At 53.3% G+C, this 20724-nt stretch overlaps 1 protein-coding gene across 3 annotated transcripts; it reads right to left on the bottom strand.

Moving 5' to 3' along the window:
• Positions 1 to 768: 768 nt before the first annotated feature.
• On the bottom strand, positions 769 to 20687 carry CPT1C (carnitine palmitoyltransferase 1C). Of its 3 annotated transcripts, none has more exons than XM_032388410.1 (20): positions 20206 to 20684; positions 19604 to 19667; positions 19327 to 19481; positions 14712 to 14851; positions 12865 to 13036; positions 12506 to 12607; positions 12288 to 12425; positions 8498 to 8575; positions 8168 to 8275; positions 7928 to 8012; positions 6570 to 6765; positions 6247 to 6429; positions 5561 to 5666; positions 3984 to 4100; positions 3536 to 3700; positions 3161 to 3295; positions 2368 to 2520; positions 1576 to 1689; positions 1339 to 1431; positions 769 to 1083 (listed from the first exon to the last, which is right to left on the bottom strand). In XM_032388410.1, exons 3-20 carry the CDS (start codon positions 19465 to 19467, stop codon positions 898 to 900), a joined length of 2412 nt encoding a protein of 803 aa, XP_032244301.1. In that variant the 5' UTR covers positions 19468 to 19481; positions 19604 to 19667; positions 20206 to 20684; the 3' UTR covers positions 769 to 897. The 3 variants fall into 3 exon arrangements, with proteins under 3 accessions (XP_032244301.1, XP_032244302.1, XP_032244303.1); XM_032388411.1 differs by having other exon boundaries at positions 19590 to 19667; XM_032388412.1 differs by lacking the exon at positions 2368 to 2520 and having other exon boundaries at positions 20206 to 20687.
• Between the last annotated feature and the right edge of the window lie 37 nt (positions 20688 to 20724).

Consider the following 20724-nt stretch of genomic DNA (forward strand, 5'->3'; position numbering starts at 1 on the left):
GAATCATGGCAGTGGTGGATTGGATCATTGGGGTTTCGGTGTGGTTAGATGGGGTTGGTGTTGATATGACTGCAGTTGAACTGGTGGGTGTTGTAAGTGTAGTCGGGGTAGAGTGGGGGTGCGATCAAGGAGTGTGGTGTTTAAAGTCATAACTATGGGTCAAATTTAAGTTTGGGTTATGGTGGGGATGGGATGGGAGTTTTGGTGGGGTGATGGAGTTTGGGGTTGGGCATTTTTGTGTTGGTCGTACACTCCGAATTGTGGTTGAGTTGTTAGGTGTAGTGGGGTGTGGTGTTTTGGAGGCATTCGTTGTTGGAATCGACAGTGGTGAGGGGCGAACATTAGGTAGTGCATTTCCTGGTTATGGGAGCTGAACCCATCATCTAGGTGGGGGTTGAAATGGCTGGGGTTTGGGTTGAGGAATAAGAATCTTGAGGGGTTCATTTGAGGGGTGTCAACTAGGGTGGGTGGAATGGTGTCAATCTTTATGTTTGGGGTGGGTGGTGGCATTGGGACCACAGGAACTGGACTAATGAGAGTTTTGGGGGTTGTGTGACTGGGGTGGGCCTTGGATGGTTAGGTTTGGTGTGACTGGAGCTGGGAATGCAACAGAATGAGCAGGGTTGGGGGTTGTAGCTGAAACTGATTGTAACTGAGAATTCATGGTTGGGCCTGGGGATGGAGGGGAACTTTTCTCCTCCTCCACCCTGACCCTCACCTCTCCCACCCCTGCCCAGCCCAACAGCACAGCGAACACCACACGCCCAGCTTATGCATCTTTATTGGACCAGATGTGGGATTTTCCAAACCCAAACAGGCCACCTCTGTCCTGCACCAGCCCAGTTGTAGAGACCCTCTCCCTAGTTCTTGGGGAGACCAGCTCCCTGTAGGGAGGGGTCAAAAGTTGGTAGATTTCGTGGGTGCCCTGGAGCCCCTCCTGTGGCAGGGGAGAGAGCCACCCCTGTGCCCCGAGTCCTCCTCCTGTAACCCTCTGCACCTGGGCTTAGGACGCTGCCCGTCCTGGAAGAGGGAGGCCACATCCAACAGTGCATCCTCAATGTGCTGCCCCAGTCGGTGGGAGTCCTAGAAGGAGAAATACGTCATGTCCAGGAGAAGCTGGGAGAGGGTCTCCTCGGTGCTGGAAAACAGGAAGGCTGGTATCCCCGATGTCCTGGTCTGAGGGAGGAGGGGGCTGGGGACTAGGATTCCTGGATCGTGGGGGCAGCAGGGAGCTGGGATTCTAGACTCCTTGGTTGTAGGAGAGGAGGGAGCCAGGAGTCCAGATCCCTGGGTCCTGAGGGAGGAGGGTGCGGGGGTGTGTGTTCAACTCTGTCTCACCGTTTTTGTGCTAGACTTTTTGCTGGAGATGTGGAAGGTGATGGTGTCATCCCCCATGAAGATGTACGAAACGCCATAACCATGGTCATCGGCCTGGAGAGGGACAGAGGGAGGGGAACCAAATAGCCTCCAGTCTCCTACCCCCGCCCCCCACTAGGCCGGAGTGCAGACTCCCAACACCCTCCTCCCTCAGGGCCCAGGGTCCAGGGAGGTGGGATCAGGCCCAGTTCCACTCACAGGCCCGAATCCACCACCAGAGGAAACATAGTCAGGGTAATTGTGGACGTCAAACAGGTGGATTTGCTGAACAGGGATCTGGCTGGTGGCCAGAGGCCACTGCTCCGAGTGAACCTGAGGGACAGGAGATGGTCAAGTATGCAGTAAAGACGAACAGACCCACCCGTCCGCGCCCCTTGGCTCAGTTCCACACAACCCCGGCCCTTTCTGACCTCCCCTGACTGCCTATTTCCTCTAAATCGCCCGGTTTCTCTGGTTTCTCTGTCCTTCCCCTCCCTGACACCCGCCCCTCGGCTCTCCTCCTTTTCGGACCACACCTCTCCACTTCTACCTGATCCCGCCGTTCTCTCAGGTCTTCCTGACCACGCCTCCTTTCACCGCCCTCCTGGCCACGCCTCCTCTTCTCCCTGACCCCGCCCCTCTCCCTTCTTTCCCCCTTTTCCCTCTCCACCCCCCCACCAACTCTCTCCTCTAATACCTCCCTTTTCCTTTTTTTTTTTTTTTTTAAGATTTTATTTATTTATTTGACAGAGAGAGACAGTGAGAGAGGGAACACAAGCAGGGGGAGTGGGAGAGGTTGAAGCAGACTTCCCACCAAGCAGGGAGCCCGATGCGGGGCTCGATCCCAGGACCCTGGGATCATGATCTGAGCCGAAGGCAGACGCTTAAGGACTGAGCCACTCAGGCGCCCCTAATACCTCCCTTTTCCAACCTCACCCTCCTTATCCTGAAGTACCCGTCTCCTCCCGTGGTTCCCCTTTTCCCTCTCTAACCCTTTCCCTGCACCCCAACCTGGTCCAGAAAGGGCGACCGCAAGTGGAGAAATTGGGACACGATGTAGAGCGCAAAGAGGTGGCGGTCGACTCCCTGTCCGCTCATCGCTGCCTTCAGCAGAGCCTGGTGCTTTTCCACCGCCAGGCGGAACAGAGCACGGCGCTGGGGTTCCTGGGTTCCCCCGGGTAGGTCATAGGTCATGGAAAGACAGGAAGTGGGCTTACTGTTGGGGCTTGTCACACACCCCCGGCCTCAAAGGAGCTTGCAAAATCCCTGCAAGGCAGAGATATCAATTCTATTTTACAGAGGGGAAACAGGCTCAGAGAGGGGAAGTCACTTGCCCAGGGTCACACAGCAAAGCAGAATCAGGTGGGTTCCCAGGTCTGTCTGATATAGGGCCCCAACTCCTTCCATTGACCCAAAATAGGTAGGGGGTGGGGGAACAGAGGTACCCAGGGGGTTCTGAGTAGAGAGGTTATATAGGTACTACATGGAAGGGTACAAATGGAAGTCACAAGGTCACATAGAGGTTAAATAATCAAAGAGAGCTACATTGTGGAATCAAGGATCCCTGTTGGGTACCCCCCAGTGCCCTCTGTGACCCCCATTAAAGCATGTATCCCACTACGCTGAAATATCTCTGTCTCTCCCCACCAGTGAGTTCCTTGAGGTCAGAGACCAGGTCTGGTTCCTCCTTTGTCCATAATGCCCATCGTGGGGCCTGGTCCTCAGAAGGTGCTCCAAAAATATTTGCAAATGTAGGAATAAGTATATGGAAATGACCAAAGCCTCAAACGAGGCCTACACCCACTGTTTTCTCTTTGTCCTCCATGGCTCTCACAAAGTTGCAGGCCTCCCTCGTGCAAGACCGCACCGTCTCTGTCCGGCCTTCCAGGAACAAGCGAGTCATGGTCGACTCATAAGTCAGGCAGAATTCACCCCTGTCCTGGGGGACAAGGAAGAGAGGAGCCTGTCAGCTGGTCTCTGGAAATCTTCACAGACTTGACCCGCCTCTGTGTAGACCTCCCTCATCCTCCTGCTTGGGGAATGTGCGGTTGGGAGAGAGAAATCAAGATGGCGGACCCACAAGGGCAATGACCAGGAAGAGTCACTAAAGGGACTGACAAGGCAGGCCCAGGGGAACCAAAGTCCTGGCAAGGGGCTGAGGTCGAGGGCCCCAACTGACCCGGAAGTGGGCCAGCTGCAAGGCCACCTGGATGAAGCTGTCTGAAGAGAGATGGCAGCGTTTGATGAAGCTCTTGCCAAAGTGGGAGAAAGGGAAGACGTGGCAGTCAATGTTTCCAGACAAGGTCTTGGCTCCCCTCAGGGCTAGAGAGATGGACAGACGGATCTGCCAGAGGAGGAGGGAGGGAGGGATGGCTGGGGTTACGGATGGGGTAGGGTTAGAGCTGGGAGTGGGGCTGGAAGTGGAGGTGGGAACCGAGTCAGGGTGGGGGTGGAGTGCAGAAATGAACAAACATGTCCCTGAAGGGCTGGACTAAGGATGGAGGTCAGGTGGGACTGGGGTTGGGGATGGATGGGGTTGGGGTTAAGTTTGGGGGTGGGGATGAGTTTCGAGTCACAGCCAGGGAGATTTGGGTACTTGGAGGAGAGGCCCCGAAGCCCCGTCTCACCTTTTCTGGAAGGTCCCAGTGCAGCCGCTGGGGCTGGGGCAGTGAGGGCTCAGGATGCCCCTTGCAGTGGCCGTCTGCCGAGTAGCCCAGCTGAAAACATTCTGTGGCCAGAGTGAACTGTGTACAAACAGAGGCTGTCAGAGCCCCTTCCTCCCTCTGGGCTGAGAGCCATCTAACCAGGGACTTCTTTTCATAAGTCCCTTCTGGGGCCTGGTGGTGGGGGAAGTGGGGGCAGTCCCTCTCCCACTCCCCCTGCTTGTGTTCCCTTTCTCGCTGTGTCTCTCTGTCAAATAAATAAATAAAATCTTAAAAAAAAAAAAAGATTTTATTTATTTGAGAGAGAGAGCACGAGCAGGGGCAGAGGGAGAAGCAGACTCCCCGCTGAGCAGGGAGCCTGATGCAGGGCTCGATCCCAGGACCCCGAGATCATGACCTGAACAGAAGGCAGATGCTTAACCGACTGAGCCACCCAGGTGCCCCTCGTTAAACAGTGTAAATCAGCGTTGATGGAGGACCTACCGCCCGCCAGCCTTCCACTTAATTCTCACAATAACTTAGGAAGAAGGGAATCACATCCCCATTGCAATGTTAGAAACATATCGGGAGAAGAACACCTCACTTGGGGCCTTGGAGTTTCCATTGATCTATACCATATTCTATGTGACATCTCTTCATTCAAAGCCAATGTGCAGAGACCTCATGTTGACAATAAGGGTCTGAGGGGTCTGAGGTTCAACTGAATTGACAGTATCATTCACCAGTATCATCAAAGGGGGACAATTCTTATTTGTGAAACAGGCACAGAAGAGTCAGTACTTACCCGGGGCTGCTCCTAAGATCTGAAAGGGGCCTCCCTTCCCCTCATACACACCAGATCCCACCCTGGGCCCCATCCAGCACCTCGTGTAACGCTATGGAAGAGTGGGAACCTGGTGGGTATAGGCACCACCCTCCATGATTTAGGGACTAAATAAAATAGAGAAAATAGAGATGCTATGGTTCCCAGGATTGGATGGGAGCTCCCAGATCAAAGAAAATCCAACCCTTTCATCTGATGAAGGAAGAATCGAGGCTCAGAGGAGGGGAGTCACTTGCCCGAGGTCACACAGCATTCTGGAATCACATTCTTGCTCTACAACTCCTGGCTCGGTGATTCTGGGCAAATCACTTCCCTTCTCTGAGCCCCAACTGCCCATCCATCAAAAGAAGGTCATAGGGGCGCCTGGGTGGCTCAGTCGTTAAGCATCTGCCTTCGGCTCAGGTCATGATCCCAGGGTCCTGGGATTGAGCCCTGCATCGGGCTCCCTGCTCCACGGGAGCCTGCTTCTCCCTCTCCCACTCCCCCTGCTTATGTTCCATCTCTCACTGTGTCTCTCTCTGTCAAATAAATAAATAAAATCTTAAAATTTAAAAAAAAAGGTCATAATCCCAGACCCCCTTTTCTTTGCTGGGCGACTCCGGTCCGGTGTTTGCCTGTCTGAGCCTCTGTCTTCCCTCTGACTGTAAGGCCCTGGAGAGGAAGATCTTTGGAAATGGGGCCGATGGTCCCCAGGGCGGGGGTGGGCTGGCCATCCTACCTCCCACATGTGTCCTGAGATGGGGCAGTCGGCCCACGAGTGCTCCACGCTGAGGCCCAGCTTCCCATTGGAGAAGACAATTAGAGTGAAGGATTTGTCAAACCAGCTGCAGGGGGAGAATTCAAAGTGGTCACCAAGGGGCCAAGAGTGAACTCAGGTGTTCTCTGTGGGACGTAGGAGTGTCAGGGTGGATGGATTTTTCCGGAACCAGGGTTGGCTCTCTAAGAGGCTGGGGGTCTCCACCAGGCGGTCTAGATGGTTTCTGAGGCATGTCTAAGGCTTGGGAAATTGGAAGATTTTGAGGGAACATACCAAGAAAAGGTCAAGGTTCCCAAGGAGCTGAGAGGTTAGGGGGACTCTTCTGGGAACCTCAGAAATCAGAGTGATGCCTGGGGTGCATCTAGGAAATTGTCTGAAGATCTCTAGGTAGGAAGTCCCAGGTCTGGGGTCCTGGGTTTGGGGTGCCTGCATGAAAATCTAAGGATTCTGTGGTTCTGAGCCTGAGGTCCCCAGGCTTGGGGTTCTGGCTTTGGGGGTCTCTAGGTTTGAAGGTCCAGGTCTGGGGTTTGGTGGTCCTCAGATCTGGGGTCCAGGGTCTGCTTGTCTAGTGTCCAGACTCCTAGCTCTGGATACCGGGTTCTGGGGTCATCGGTTGCGATGAGGTTCAAGTCCAGCGGCTAACTCACCGGTCATGGCCCCTGCCAGCAAGCAGGGCACAGGCATAGGCATCCAGTGAAGCTGCGGGGTCCTCCCTGGTGAGCCCTGCAGGCTCCGAGTCCAGTGATACAAAGAAGGCAGCTCCTTCCACGGCCTCCAAGGCATCCTCGGCCTGGATCTTCAGGGAACTCCGCACCTGGGCCCACACATCCCTGGGGGGGCGGGGGGGGGGGCTGGGACACGTGCCTGAGCCCACACACCCTGCCCAGCCTCTGCCTGGCCCCCCAGCTTGCCTTTCCCCAACCTCCAGAGGCTGGCTGCGCCGTCGGGTCCCCTGACCTCTTACTCTCACCTGGGTGCGGCGGTCAGGGCAGCCAGATGCTCCTCCTGGGGGCAGGCGGGGGAGGGGTCATCCAGGATTCGCTGGAACTGCTGCTCCAGGGCCCGCGGGGAGAGCAGGCCGCTCTGGGAGTGGGTCCCCACACGGAAGAATCGGCCTCGGTGGAAGACGGCCACGTGTCGGCTGTCGCGGAGGTGGCGGATATGGTCTAGGGGTGGGGTGGGCAGAAGGGCGGGGGGCAGGAAGGTCAGATACACTGCAGGAATAAGCCCCATTTAGGGCGCCTGGGTGGCTCAGTCGCTTCAGTGTCTGACTCTTGGTTTCGGCTCAGGTCATGATCTCAGGGTCCTGGGATCCAGCTGCTCTAGGCTCCACATTCAGCAGGGAGTCGGCTTGGGATTCTTTCCCTCTCCCTCCCCCCTCCTCCTCTGCTCCTCTGCTCCACCCCCTGCTAGCAGTGCACACTCTCTCTCTCTCTCTAAAATAAATTTTTTTTTAGGGGCGCCTGGGTGGCTCAGATGGTTAAGCGTCTGCCTTCGGCTCAGGTCATGTCCTGGGATCGAGCCCCACATTGGGCTCCTGGCTCAGCGGAGAGCCTGCTTCTCCCTCTCCCTCTGCCTCTCTCCCTGCTCATGCTCTCTCTCTCTCTCTCTCTCTCTCTCTCTGTATCTCTGTGTCTCAAATGCATAAATAAAATCTTTTAAAAAATAAATGAATTTTTTTAAAAGATTTTTTATTTATTTATTTGACAGAGACACAGTGACAGAGGGAACACAAGCAGGGGGAGTGGGAGAGGGAGAAGCAGGCTTCCCGCTGAGCAGGAGTCTGGTGCGGGGCTCGATCCCAGGACATGACCTGAGCCGAAGGCAGATGCTTAACAACTGAGCCCCTCAGGTGCCCCTCTCTAAAATAAATTTTAAAAATAAGAACTATTTATTAGGCCCGTCCTATATGGCTTGCACTGTTTTTTGTTTTGTTTTTTTTTTTTAGATTTTATTTATTTGACAGAGCAAGAGAGCACAAGCAGGGGGAACAGTAGAGGGAGAGGGAGAAGCAGGCCCCCTATGTGGGGCTCGATCCCAGGACCCTGGGATCATGACCAGAGCCGAAGGCAGACGCTTAACCATCTGAGCCACCCAGGCGCCCCGGCTTGCACTGTTCTAAACACTCATTTAATCCTCCCCACCCTATGTACCACTATTATCCCGTTTCAGAGATGAGAAAACTAAGGCTCAGAGAGGGTAGTAACCGACCCAAGGTCACACAGCTAGGGAGCGATGCGATGGCGCTGGGATTCGAGCCCAGGAGAACATGCTCTCAACCACTACACTGTGACGCCTCTGTCAGTGAGGATGCAAGAGGAATCTCACCTTTTGGGATGCCGGGAATGCGCGTGGTATTGAATATCTTCTCATACTGGGCAGAGCACAAGGGCCGCATTCCCATCAGCAGAGTCTGCAAGAGACCACGGGCTCCAGAGGACGCTGCCTCCCAGGACCCACTTGGCCACACGGCCACAGGACCACAGTCTCCGTCCCCAGCCCACGGGTGGGGGTGGGGGAGGGGGGCTCTGTCCCCAGCCCACGGGTGGGGGTGGGGGGGGCTCTTACAGGCAGGATCTCCTGGCGGTTCAGACGGTGACGGTAGAGGAGGAGGGCGTGGACTGCGTTCCCAGCACGAGCGGCCTGCACTGGTGTGGGAGTGACGTACAGGAAGTCCTGGGGGCCAGCCAAGGGGACGGCAAAACGCCTGGGGTCAGGTTTGGCCCCCTGATCGGGGGCCCGGATCCCAAACCCAGATCCTGACCCCAACAGGCAGTGAGATGGTGAATTAGACTCTGATTGTGGTCACTGACCCTAAACCCCACTTCCTACAGAGACATCCCAACCCTAGCCCCGGGGAGCTATGAACACAGCCCCTCCCCAGCTCTCCCCCCTCACCATCATGTAATAGTTGCTGTTCACCATCAGCGAGTGCCGGGAGCGCAGGTACACAAATTCTTCCCACCAGTCACTGACCTAGGAGTGGGGCAGAGAGATGTGAGGCTGGGGCAGCTGCCGCCAAGGTGGCGGGGGGGCGGGGCAATGGGAGTGGCAAGACCCCCAAGACTTTGCTGTGTCAAACAGGGAGGGTGGAGCTCAGTGAAGGAGGCCATCGTGATCAGTAACTAGCAGTAACCTAGAAGTCCATCAGGTGGGGATCAGTTAGCTAAACCGTGCTACACTCATGTTCTGGAATACTACCAAGCTCTTAAAAAAGAATAAGGCGCAGGGGCGCCTGGGTGGCTCAGTCTTTAAGCGTCTGCCTTCGGCTCAGGTCATGATCCCAGGGTCCTGGGATCGAGCCCCACATCCGGCTCCTGGCTCAGCAGGGAGCCTGCTTCTCCCTCTCCCACTCCCCCTGCTTGTGTTCCCTCTCTCGCTGAGTCTCTCTCTGTCAAATAAATTAAAAAAAAGAAAAAGAAAAAAAGAATAAGGCGCATCTATATTATTGCCACAGAATGAGCAAGCACCGAGACATGCTGCCAACTGAAAAAAGCTAGGCACCCAACAATATATGTGAAATGATCTCATATGAGATTTAAAAAAATACCACTGAGACCCAAGTGTCCATCAACAGATGAATGGACAACCAAAGTGTGGTCTATCCATACAATAGAATGTTTTTTTTTTTTTTAAGATTTTATTTATTCATTTGACAGAGATAGACACAGCGAGAGAGGGAACACAAGCAGGGGGAGTGGGAGAGGGAGAAGCAGGCTTCCCACAGAGCGAGGAGCCCAACGTGGGGCTCCATCCTAGGACCCTGGGATCATGACCTAAGCCGAAGGCAGACGCTTAATGACTGAGCCACCCAGGCGCCCCTGTTTTGTTTTGTTTTTTTAAGATTTTATTTTATTTTATTTTTTTAAAGATTTTATTTATTTGAGAGAGAATGAGTGAGAGCACAGGCAGAGGTAGAAGCGGACTCTCTGCCGAGCAGGGAGCCTGATGCGGGGATCGATCCCAGGACCCCGGGATCATGACCTAAGCCGAAGGCACACGCTTAACTGACTGAGCCACCCAGGCGTCCCAAGATTTTATTTTTAAGTCATCTCTACACCCAACATGGGGCCTGAACTCACAACCCTGAGATCAAGAGTCATATGCTCCACTGACTGAGCCAGCCGGGCGCCCCTGCAACAGAATGTTAATATAAAAAGGAATGAAAATGGGGCGCCTGGGTGGCTCAGTTGGTTAAGCGTCTGCCTTTGGCTCAGGCCATGATCTCAGGGTCCTGGGATCGAGCTCCCTGCTCAATAGTGAGTCTGCTTCTCCCTCTCCCTCTGACCCTCCCACCCACTTGTACTCTATCTCTCAAATAAATAAAAATCTTAAATGAAAATAAATAAAAGGAATGAAAATCTGATGTGCACTATAACATGGCTGCACCCTGAAAGCATCATACCTGGTGAAATGAATCCGGCACAAAAGGACAAATCGTGCATGATTCTACTTATACGAAAAATCTAAAATCGGTCAATTGCTAGAGGTAGTAAGTAGACTAGAGGTTACCTGGTACTTTGGGGAAGTGGGAATGGGGATGTGTTCCCTCATTGGTACAGAGTTTCTGTTTGGGATGAAAAGTTCTAGAAACAGATTGTCGTGACGGTTCCACGACATTGCGGATGTACTTAATACCACCGAACTGCATACTTAAAAATGGTTAAAATGGTAAATTTTATATTATGTCCATTTTGCCACAATAAAAATTATGTATATCTATATGTTACATATATTTTACATGGTATATTAAATATATTTCTATAAGTTATAAAATATCCAATCATACTATATATTATACAATTTAAAATTACATACAATATATAAAATTTATGTAACAAATTAAAAATATAGATTAAAAAGTCTGTGATAAGACAGCACTGTGTCAGACTTTAGTTGGCCTTCGTTTTTTGTTTTTTTTTTCCTTTGTTGTACTTAAGATAATGGGGTATGTTATAATTGGCAGAACCTTACAGGTACAATGAAATAAATACATTTTGTGTGTGTGTGTGTGTGTGTGTGTGTGTGTGTCCGAGCATGCATGAACATATGTTTGGCACAGAATCTGGCCCAACAGCTTGAAGGAAAAAAAAATGTAAAAATTAAGGCCTGGCTTCCCTCCTACCCCTCCAAACACGACTCAGTCCCCTCCACGGAGCTTGTCTGACTGACCTTTCCATGTTGCTGCCCCTTGGGGCTCTCTGTCCCAGATCCTCTTCCCTTCCAAGTCCAATGTTTCAATTTCCTTCTGCAGCTGAAGGTCCCGTTTGCTGTCACCCAGGCCTCTTTCCTGAGCCCTCACTCAGGGATCCGGCTGCCCCAGGGCATCTCCTCTGCACCCCCCAGGAACCCCCATGGAGCTCAGTGCCTTCACCCCAAAGCTGCTCCCCTTCTCCCCATCTGAGAGAGAGCCCTGCAGTCCCTCCCACACCAGGTGAGGCCCGTGGGTGCCATCCTCACCATCTCCCCACCCCCAGCGTGGCAGTCCCAGCCCTACCCTCCTGCCTTGACTCTGTCTCATCCCCCTGTCAGGCCTCCTCCTCTCCCCCACGTCCTCACCCTAATATCCTCTCCAGCCTCCCAGCCTCCGGTGTCTCCCCTCCAGTCTTTCCCCGACGGCAGAGCTGATCCTGACCCTCCCCTGTTCAGAATCCTCCCATGGCTCCTTGGCACCCCCTAGAAAAAGTCCAAGGTCCTCAGCTGGAGTTCAGGCCTCTCCCCACCACTCCACCATCACCTCTCATGAGGATCACCCTTCAATCCTTTGTTCCAGCCAGAGGAAAGCCCTCCTTGTTCCCAACACATGCCCTACAACCTCCTTATTTCCTCACCTCTGCTCAGCCCTCTCCCTCCTACCAACCTGACAGGTTCGAGTTCTGTCCAACCCTCAGGGCTCAGCCCTAAGAACTTCTCCTCCTGGAAACCTAATCCTCTCATCCAGTCAGACCGTCCCACCCCCCCAGACACTCACACCACCCTATGTGTCTTTATTGCTACCTGCCCCTCATCTCATCCCACGCTGCCCGCCAGCTATTTATAACTTCCTACATAATAAAAGGCCTGTAAGCCCTGATTTGGGTGAACTGCCGTCTTGTTCTGTGCCTCAGTTTCCCAAGAAACTCAAGTCAGAGTACTACCAAAGGCCTAGCTCCTCAACTCAGAAGCCCATTTGGGGGAGGTGCCCTCGCGCAGAAGGAGGGGGTAAAACAAGAACAACTCTGGGGGAGGAGGCTCAAAATGTTTTTTGCCTCCTGCCAGGGGAGGGCTGAAATGTTGGATAAATCCTGGAATTGCGGTTCCAATCCTGGCGGGCTGGGGGCGGGGCTGTGGATGTGGGCAGGCCCTGGAGGCGGGGCTTAGAGTATTGAAGTCAGGCTCAGAATGTCGGAGCATGGGGTGGGGAGGCTCAATATGTAGGCACATGACGATGGGGTTCAGAATATTGGAGAGTAGGAGCAGCAAGTCGGAGCATCCGGGGCTGGGTTTAAACTATGGGAGCGTGGGGGCGGGGCTCAGAATATAGAGCATGGGGCGGGGCTCAAAAATGTCCGCGCGCCGCAGGGCCTGGGGGCGTGGGGTGGGGCGGGGCGTGGGGCGGGGCGGGGCGGGGCGTGGGGGCGGGGCGGGGCCTAGACCTACAGGTTAGGAAGGAGCCTCAGAACCTTGCGGATCCGGGTGTGGGACTCACGTAATTGGACGCCCACCAGGACTTGAGCTGCAGGTACCACTGCAGGAGCGACGCCTGCAGCCTCAGGAATTCCTGCGCGAGGACTGACGTCCAGTCGAAGTCCTCGTCGGAGAGGATGGGCCGGACAGATTCCAGGTACTGAGGGGCAAGGAGAAGAGGGTAGGTCACGCCCCCGCCCGCCCCACCCCACCCCTGGTGGAGGTCCCAGGCAGGCCCACCTTGCGCACGGTGTCCTGCACCGAGGGCACGGGCTGGCGTGGCAGGGAGCGCTGGTAACTGAAGAGCATTGTTTTGCGGCCGGAGAAGATGCGGACCAGGGCCTGGAGGGAAGCAGGAATTAGTGGGTCGTTACACCCCTCACTGGGGTCGCGGACCAGGGTCGGGGGTGATGTGGCAACCTACAGAGAGAATGGGGTAGAGACCCAGAGGAAGTGGGGACAGAAACCCAGGAGGAGGAATAGAGACCAGAGAGAGGTGGACAGGGTCCCAGAAAGGTGGGGGCAGAGACCAGAGAGAAGGAGACAGAGAAGTGGGTCCCCGGAGGGCCTGAGCAGGGAGGGCTCTGCCCCTCACATACCAGCCAGGTCTTGGTGGGGGAGGACATGGCTCCGTGGGGTTCAAGGAGCCAGCCATGGTAGGACAGAAGCAGCCTCAGGGCCACGTGAAGCGTGAAGATCAGGGCCCCCCACAGACACGACGCAAACAGCGCTGCCGCCAGGACTCCCCGAAGCCTGTGGTGCTGTCCACCCCTGGGAGTGAACGAGAAAACGGGCCTGGGTCTCCCGGCCGCAGAACGCCCCTCCCCTCCGGCCCCACCCAGCCGCTGCTCTTCCGATCGTTCTCTAACCCTGGTCTTTTGACTGGGGGCATATCTTCTAGAATGGGAGTCAGTCATGGAAATCCCATTTCCTCGTTTGTAAAGTAGGCATGGATCCTCTCTCTATGCCACCCCTCCTCCCCTGGGTTCGTGAGGACACCAAAGCTCCTAAAATCACTTCCCATGGAAATTGATAGGTACTTAATAAGTGGGAGCTGGGTTTTTTTGTTTTTTTTTTTTGAAGGGACACACACTTGGGGCGCCTGGGTGGCTCAGTTGGTTAAGCGTCTGCCTTCAGTTCAGGTCATGATCCCAGGGTCCTGGGATCAAGTCCCATGTCGGGCTCCCTGCTCAGTGGGGAGTCTGCTTCTCCCTCTCCCTCTGCTCCTTCTCCCCTCACATGCTCTCTCTCTCTGAAATAAATAAATAAAATCTTTAAAAAAAAAAAAAAGAAGAAGAAGAAGAAGGGACACACTTCTCTCTCCCAGCAATCAAATTATACTCTAAAGCAGTGGTTCTCAAAGTGTGGCCCTTGGCCCAGCAGCATCCGAAGGGCCTGGAAGCTGGTTGGAAATGCAAATCCCCAGGCCCCACCCAGAGCTACTAAAACAGAATCTCTTGGGGTGGGGCCCCGCCATCAGTGTTTTAACAAGCCTCCCAGGTGGTTCCAATACACACTCAGGTTTAAGAAAACGTTGATCCGCTGATCGAAAACTACCGTAGATCAACATGTTTGCAAAGTGGCAATCAGGTGTGAGAGCAAGGCCCACCTGGAGGACTTGGGGGGAGTTACTTCCCCTCGCTACACTGGATAAATCTAGCCTTCCTGGAAATTCCTACCTCTGATTCTGGGTCTGTCCTTTGGGACTATCTGTACAAAACCTGAACCTTCTTCCCCAGGAGGACTAAGCCGAGAATTAGAACCATTAGAACCTGTCACTTCACCTGCACCTGGCTTCCAAAACTTTCTCCAAAATGACAATTATAATAATACAACCACTCTCATTTAGTAACCTCCTGGCCCTGTACTGAATGGATCACATGCATGCTTTTTTAAAAAGGATTTTATTTATTTATTCATTTATTTATTTACTTAAGTAGGCTCCATGCTCAACGTGGGGCTCGCACTCATGACCCTGAGATCAAGCGTCGCATGCTCCACCTACTGAGCCAGCTGGGTGCCCTTCCATGTGCATGCTTTTGTTTCATTCTCCCAACCACCCTGGGAAGCAATTATTATTACCTACATTTTATAAATGAAGACTGACAAGAGAATGGTGAAGTCTCTTGCCTAAGACTACACAACCGGGGCCCAGCAGAGCTCCTGCTTTTGTCAGTGCATATGTAACCGTATCTGGACATTTTCTAGCTTGTCAGTGTCCCTCTTAGCAAGAAAGGGAGGAAATCACCTCCATTTTACTCGTGCTGTACCTTTATTAATCTGACCCAAAGTGAATCTCAGAGGTTACTTTTCTTTTTTATTTATTTGTTTATTTATTTATTTTGAGGTTACTTTTCTTTAGCAGGCATGCCACACTGATAGAGAAACTCACTGGGTGGAGGAAGAGGCATTAGGGAGGTTACTCAGCTCAGGTAGGGGAGCTCACCAGTCCGGCAGCAACTCTTTGATCTTTTCCATCAGTCCTAGAGAAGGATCCAGCTGGAGGAACCAGGCGAGCTGGATTGCACTGAAGAGGAAGAGCCAGCTGAGGGGGCTGGCGGGGAACACACCAGTGAGAAAGTCATTCTGTGGGGAGGAAAGGGCACCCATTCAATCAATTATCCCTCCTCTGAGCACAATTCTTAGATATTGACAGAGTACCCAGTGTGTGCTGAACCCCAAGCTGGGTGTTCAAGACCCAGTGGGGACCAGACAGATCTGGGTCCTGCCCTCAGGGAGGTGAGTCAGGAATGAAGCGAGTGCTAACGGACATAAAGCAAGGCTCAGGAGCCCTGCAGAGGCGGGTTGCTCAACTTGAAGGAGTCAGGGAGGGTTCTCTGGAGGCGCTTACTTTCAGGCAAAATGATCCCCCATATACAGCAGGGTCTGGAGCTCGGTAGGCCTTCTAGAACTACACGGCCATGGAATGAAGGAAAGCCCTGGGCTACTAACCAGACTCCCAGGGAAGTGCCATGGAGATAACTAACACTTAACCAAGTCTCACGACCAAGCACCTTCTACAAGGATGAGCTCTCAAAATCCCCCCAACAGCCCTGTGAGGTGGGTCCTTAGGTGATCTCATTTTACAAAAGAACACTTAGGTTCAAGGTCACACAGCACGATAAGAGCTACTGTTAGTGGGAGTATTGGCATCAGGGCTCAAGAAACCACGTTCTCTCTTTTTCCCCACATTTAACCAACAGGAAAGCCTCAGAGATCATGGTTTAGAACTTGGGCTCTGGAGCCCTGGGCTTAAAATCCCTGCTTTGTCACTAACAAGCTAAGCGACCGCAAACAAGTGGCTTCCCCTCTCTGTCTCAGTTTCCTCATCTGTAGAATGGGAACAATCCCAGTACAGGGCTCATAGGGCTGTCACGAGGGTGGGATGAGAAAATGTCCTTCCACAAATGCTGATTGCAGTCCTACAGCAGTGATAAGAGGACAGCAAGAGTCCTGCTCTCCTGGGGGACAGAGACAATAGCTACCCAAAAGGATTTAGGGTAGTGTGACAGTTGGCATCAGGGACTATGGAGAAAAATAAAGCCAAGGGGGCTGGGAGGAGGGCGAATTGTATAGCTCAGAGCCAGGCACACAGTAGGCGCTCAATAAACATGATTACAATGACCCTTTCTATTGCTACTCTGCTTCTTGTTGGGGATTTATTCACTTCACGATCTTTGGTTTGGCCAGAAAAGCTTACAGGCAAACGTGGTGCCTTTGTTGTTTATGATTTCTTTTTAAGAGAAGCTCTTGGCTCCTTTATCTGGTGCTCTGGATTGTCGTACAACAGGGGCTTTGTAATAACAGGAAACGTCTCCAGAGCACTTCCCAAGGACCAGGTGCATCAATAAATCATCTCATTGCCCTGTTGCTCAGTAAGGTAGCAGTAAATACCATTATGCCCATTGCACGGGTGAAGAAAACCGAGAAGAGAAGAGGTTGGAAGAACTTGTCCAAAGCCACAGAGGGTCCAATGTCAACCCCTCAAATCATCCAGATGCCTCAGGACCCTAATGCAACAGGATGCACTGCAAGGTGCCACATCTTGTATGCATTTGGAGACCAACTCAGGAATCCCTCTGACCTGCTGATGAATGACCCCCATGGATGCTGTGCCACTTGCTTGGCCCAGATGACCCACTGCACGTAACCCACGACAGCCCCATGGCATAGGTCCCGCCCAGGAGGGCAGGCATGAGCGTGGGCTCCACAGCCAGACTAATTCTAACTCTGCCTCTTAGCAGCTACGTGACCATGGGAAAGTGAAAATGCCCTTCTCTGGGCCTCTGTTCCTTCATCTGTAAAGTGGGACTAATAATAGGTCTACCTTAGAAGGCTATAAGGAGGATCAGGTGAGCAATAGGTTTATTTTTATTTTTAAAAGATTTTAGTTTTGCATAATCTCTACACCCAACGTGGGGCTCCAACTCAGGACCCCGAGATCAAGAGTCGTTCACACGCAATACATTTAAAGGGCTTGGTGAGTGTAGAGCCCAGGATACACTAAATATTACCTAATGCGATTTTAGAAATGAGGGAGCAAAAGCCCAGAGAAGTTAAGAACATGCCGGAGGGCACACAGCACCTGTGTGGAACCACCAGGATCGTAAAACAGCGATGTTGGACGGGTCCCTTCTGTGAGTCAGGCCTTCTGCTAAAACCACTAATGGTTGCAACAATCTCTTGAGGGAGGGACTGTCAGGGATACTGTTTTATAAATGAAGAAATTATGGAATTTCAGCCCTGTGGTTGCTGAGGGCACAGCCCTCACCCTGGGACCATGTTCCAGGAGCTACGAGACTTCGCGGTGGCCCGTGGGGTCCACAACGTAAGAGGAAGACATAAGAGCATCAGGTGTCCAACAGGGAGAGAGGTGGCTATGTGATAGAAAGGCAAGAATGATCATTATTACAATTACCAATTTACACTAATGAGAGGGTCTGGGGGAGGACTCAAAACTAGGGGTCAAAATAGTCAACAATGCAGCACTAGTCAAAATCCACCTACAAGCATAGAAATCAGAACAGTGGCTGCCTTGAGTGGGGGGGGGGGGGGGCGCGCACCGGAAAAGGGCTCAAAGGAACATTCTAGAATGGTCCAGGCCAGGCTGTCTTGATAGGAAGTTGGTTACACGGGTATTGTCAAAATTCAAGGACGAGGGGCGCCTGGGTGGCTCAGTTGGTTAAGCGACTGCCTTCGGCTCAGGTCATGATCCTGGAGTCCCGGGATCGAGTCCCACATGGGGCTCCCGGCTCGGCAGGAAGCCTGCTTCTCCCTCTCCCACTCCCCCTGCTTGTGTTCCCTCTCTCGCTGTCTCTCTCTCTGTCAAATAAATAAATAAAATCTTTAAAAAAAAAAAAAAAATTCAAGGACGGTATATTTTAAAACTCTGTGCATTTTTTCTGAAACTATATCTTAATTTTTAATACACACACTTATGTGTATGTATATGTGTATTTATGTATTTAACCACAGGCTAATGGCCACATGGTAATGTTTTAATTGATGGATTAGCCTGAGGCCCAGGGGGTTCCCCTGCTCTTTGGAGGCGGGGGGCACCTGGCTGGCTCAGTCAGTAGAGTGTGTGACTCTTGATCTCAGAGTTGTGGGTTCGAGTCCCATGTCCGGTGTAGAGATTACTTGAAAATAAAATCTTAAAAAAAAAAAAAAAAAAACAGACAGACAGAAACTCTTTGGGGGTCTGGGGTAGTGGCTATTTATCCACTGGAACAGATATCTCTCTATTTTAATAACTCATAAGGCTATAGAGGTTCAATCCAGCCTGTTCAAACATCTCAGCTTCAGGAGATCCTCTGGGGCCCGGGCCACCCCCTTATTTAGTGACAACACCCCCAGGCTCCCTCTTTCCACCCGGCGGGCCTTACTGTTCTCCTATAGCACATGTCACGTGATCTGACATACTCCACATCTTGCTTATGTGTCCCCTTATTGCCTTCTCCTCCTACTGAATCAAGAGTTCCACAAGGGCAGGATTCTGTCTTGCTCCCTGCCATGTCCCCAGTGTCCCAAGCAGTGGCAGGCCCTTAATAAATGCTCCATAGATATCTGGTTAATGAATCAAGAACAATATTATCAAAAGCTAACACTTACTCTGCACTTGACATGGGCCAGGCGGTTCGCTCAGTGCTTACATGTAAGAAGAATTCACTTAGTCCTCGCGACTGTCCTGTGAGGGAGGTGTTATCATCACCCCCGTGTGACATGTGGGGAAACTGAGGCTCAGAGAGGCGCACTTGCCCAAGGCCACGCAGCTGGTAAGTGGCCGAGCCAGGATTCAAAGTCAGGCTTGGCCAACCCCACAAGTGTTCAAGATTTGTGTTCACAGACAGGGAGACTCTGGATGTACGCAGGGCCATAGTTCTAGAACTGGTGACCCTGGGGGCAGGCGTGGGCTCTGGTTAGATGTTGGGCATGGGCATTCTAGAGCAAGGGCAACGAGCCCAGACTGGGACAGCAGGGTCTATAGTGATGGAGAAGTGTGGATATAGACATTTGGAGGTTCACATATCGGAACCATAGGGAAGGTGCACTGCATACCGGAGAGGGGGATTGCGGATTCAGAAGTGAGGGCAAGGAGGCGGCCCCCAGACCCAGGGGCATGGGCTGGGGGAAGAAGGGCCCTTCAGGATTGGGGTGCGGGCTGACCAAGATCTTGATCGGGTCACAGTGTTCTGAAATGAGCACCCAGTTTAGAACCTAGAGATGAAAGGGGGAGGGGAGCACCATGGGGTATGGGGTCTGAATTCTAGAAACTGGGTGGAAGTTGGGTTTGGGGGGTGTGAGGAAAAAGGGAAGTGGTCTAGGAAGTGGTGTTAAGAGGTGAATAGAGGTTCCCAGTAGGTGAGGTTGAGGGTTCCCAAGTGAGCCTCCGAGAACCCAGAAATGGCTATTTAAGGGGTTCTGAAAGTCGACAGCAAAATTCCCAGAAGGGGGTGATAGGATCCCATGAAGGAATCACCCACACGCCGGAGTGGGCCTCGGGCACCCCTGAAGCACCTAACTGGATTCCTGGAAGGAAACCAAGTCGTGGCTCTCCTCACCCAGAAACGGGAGAGGTGCCTTTTCCAGGAGCGCAGTCCGGAGAGGTAGATCTCCTGCAACACGGGGGCACTGAGCTCCACTTCGGCCCCGTCCGAGGTCATCGAGGGTCGGAAGCCCACGGCCTGGTGCGCTTCAGCCATGTCACCCTAGAGCCCTGGGAGGTGGACAGAGGGTCATTCTCCAGGTCCCAGCCTCAGACCTGGGAGTCCGGGCCCCCAACCCCCTCCTCCTACAGACCCAGGAATATAGGACGGCAGCTCACCCTTCCCTAATCACCTGAGGGGTCTTGAAGGACTTGGCCAGACACCTCCGGTGCTGGAGGGACGTCAATTGGGGACCTCTGTGAACGCATAGAGAGGCAGGAGGGACAACTCGCATTAATTCCTTTTGCGGTTCTGCTGAGAACGAGGTGCAAGGCAGTGCGCCCCTCCCCATGAAGGACTTTCAACATTCAGGGTTGGGGGCGGGAAACAGGTCCAGGGTTGAGTTGCGGGGTCTAGAGAAAAACATTAGTCCGAGACCCATTTGAAATGAACACCTGCCGGACGTTGGCACCGTCCGCCCCATTTCCGCTTCCCATGCCAGGGCGACAGGGGGATGGGGTGGGGGGATGGGGTGGGTGAGGAGTGGCGGGGGAGGAGCAGGGGGGTAATGTCTATAAATTCGTCCGCTCTAGGGTGGCCCAGCGTCCCCTCCCCCGCACCGGGGGCTGGAGGGGATGGGGGAGGGAGCACCCTACTGCGCATGCCTCACAGCCAGGGATGCTGAGGCTGTGAGCCGATGCGAGCTTCGAGGACAAGTGATGGAGAGACCCGCACGCCCAACCCAAGACACAGGCCTCCAGGCCCCGCGGGAGCTCGAGCCCCTCCAATACTTACCACGCTGAGTCAGAGGTCCGCCGATCCAATCCTGGAGACCAAGCCCGAGCACACCCCCCACCCTCGATTTAGAGCGCCAGACCCAAGGCTCCCACTTGCATATGTCCAATCCCAGGGCGACGAGTCCGCGACTTGGTCGTCGGGCCTCCGGAGCTCCTGGTCGCCCCCGATTATCCAACATCCAGGCACCCGGATTTCTGCCTCTCGCGTGCCTTGCCGGGTATTCGAGTCTCTGGTTTTATCCCCGCCCCCTTCCAACCCTCTGCGTTCTATCCCCGCCCCCTCGAATCCCGGCGTCCAATCCTCTCCCTCCGTTCGATCCCCAGCCCGCAGTCTTTTTCTACTCCGCCCGATTTCTCCACCATTGGCTTCCCGGGTTCTAAGCTGCTCCTCTCCTCCGAACCCCAGGTTCTTGGGCTTCCCACTCCGCTTTGTCTCACTCTCCTTCCTCTCTGCAAAACGAGGCTCGGCTTGGAACCCACAGCCCACCTTTGGGTACACGTAAAGTCACGCGCGTGG

The sequence above is a fragment of the Phoca vitulina genome, unplaced genomic scaffold (assembly GCF_004348235.1).
Source record: "Phoca vitulina isolate PV1807 unplaced genomic scaffold, GSC_HSeal_1.0 scaffold52, whole genome shotgun sequence".
NCBI lineage: Eukaryota > Metazoa > Chordata > Mammalia > Carnivora > Phocidae > Phoca > Phoca vitulina.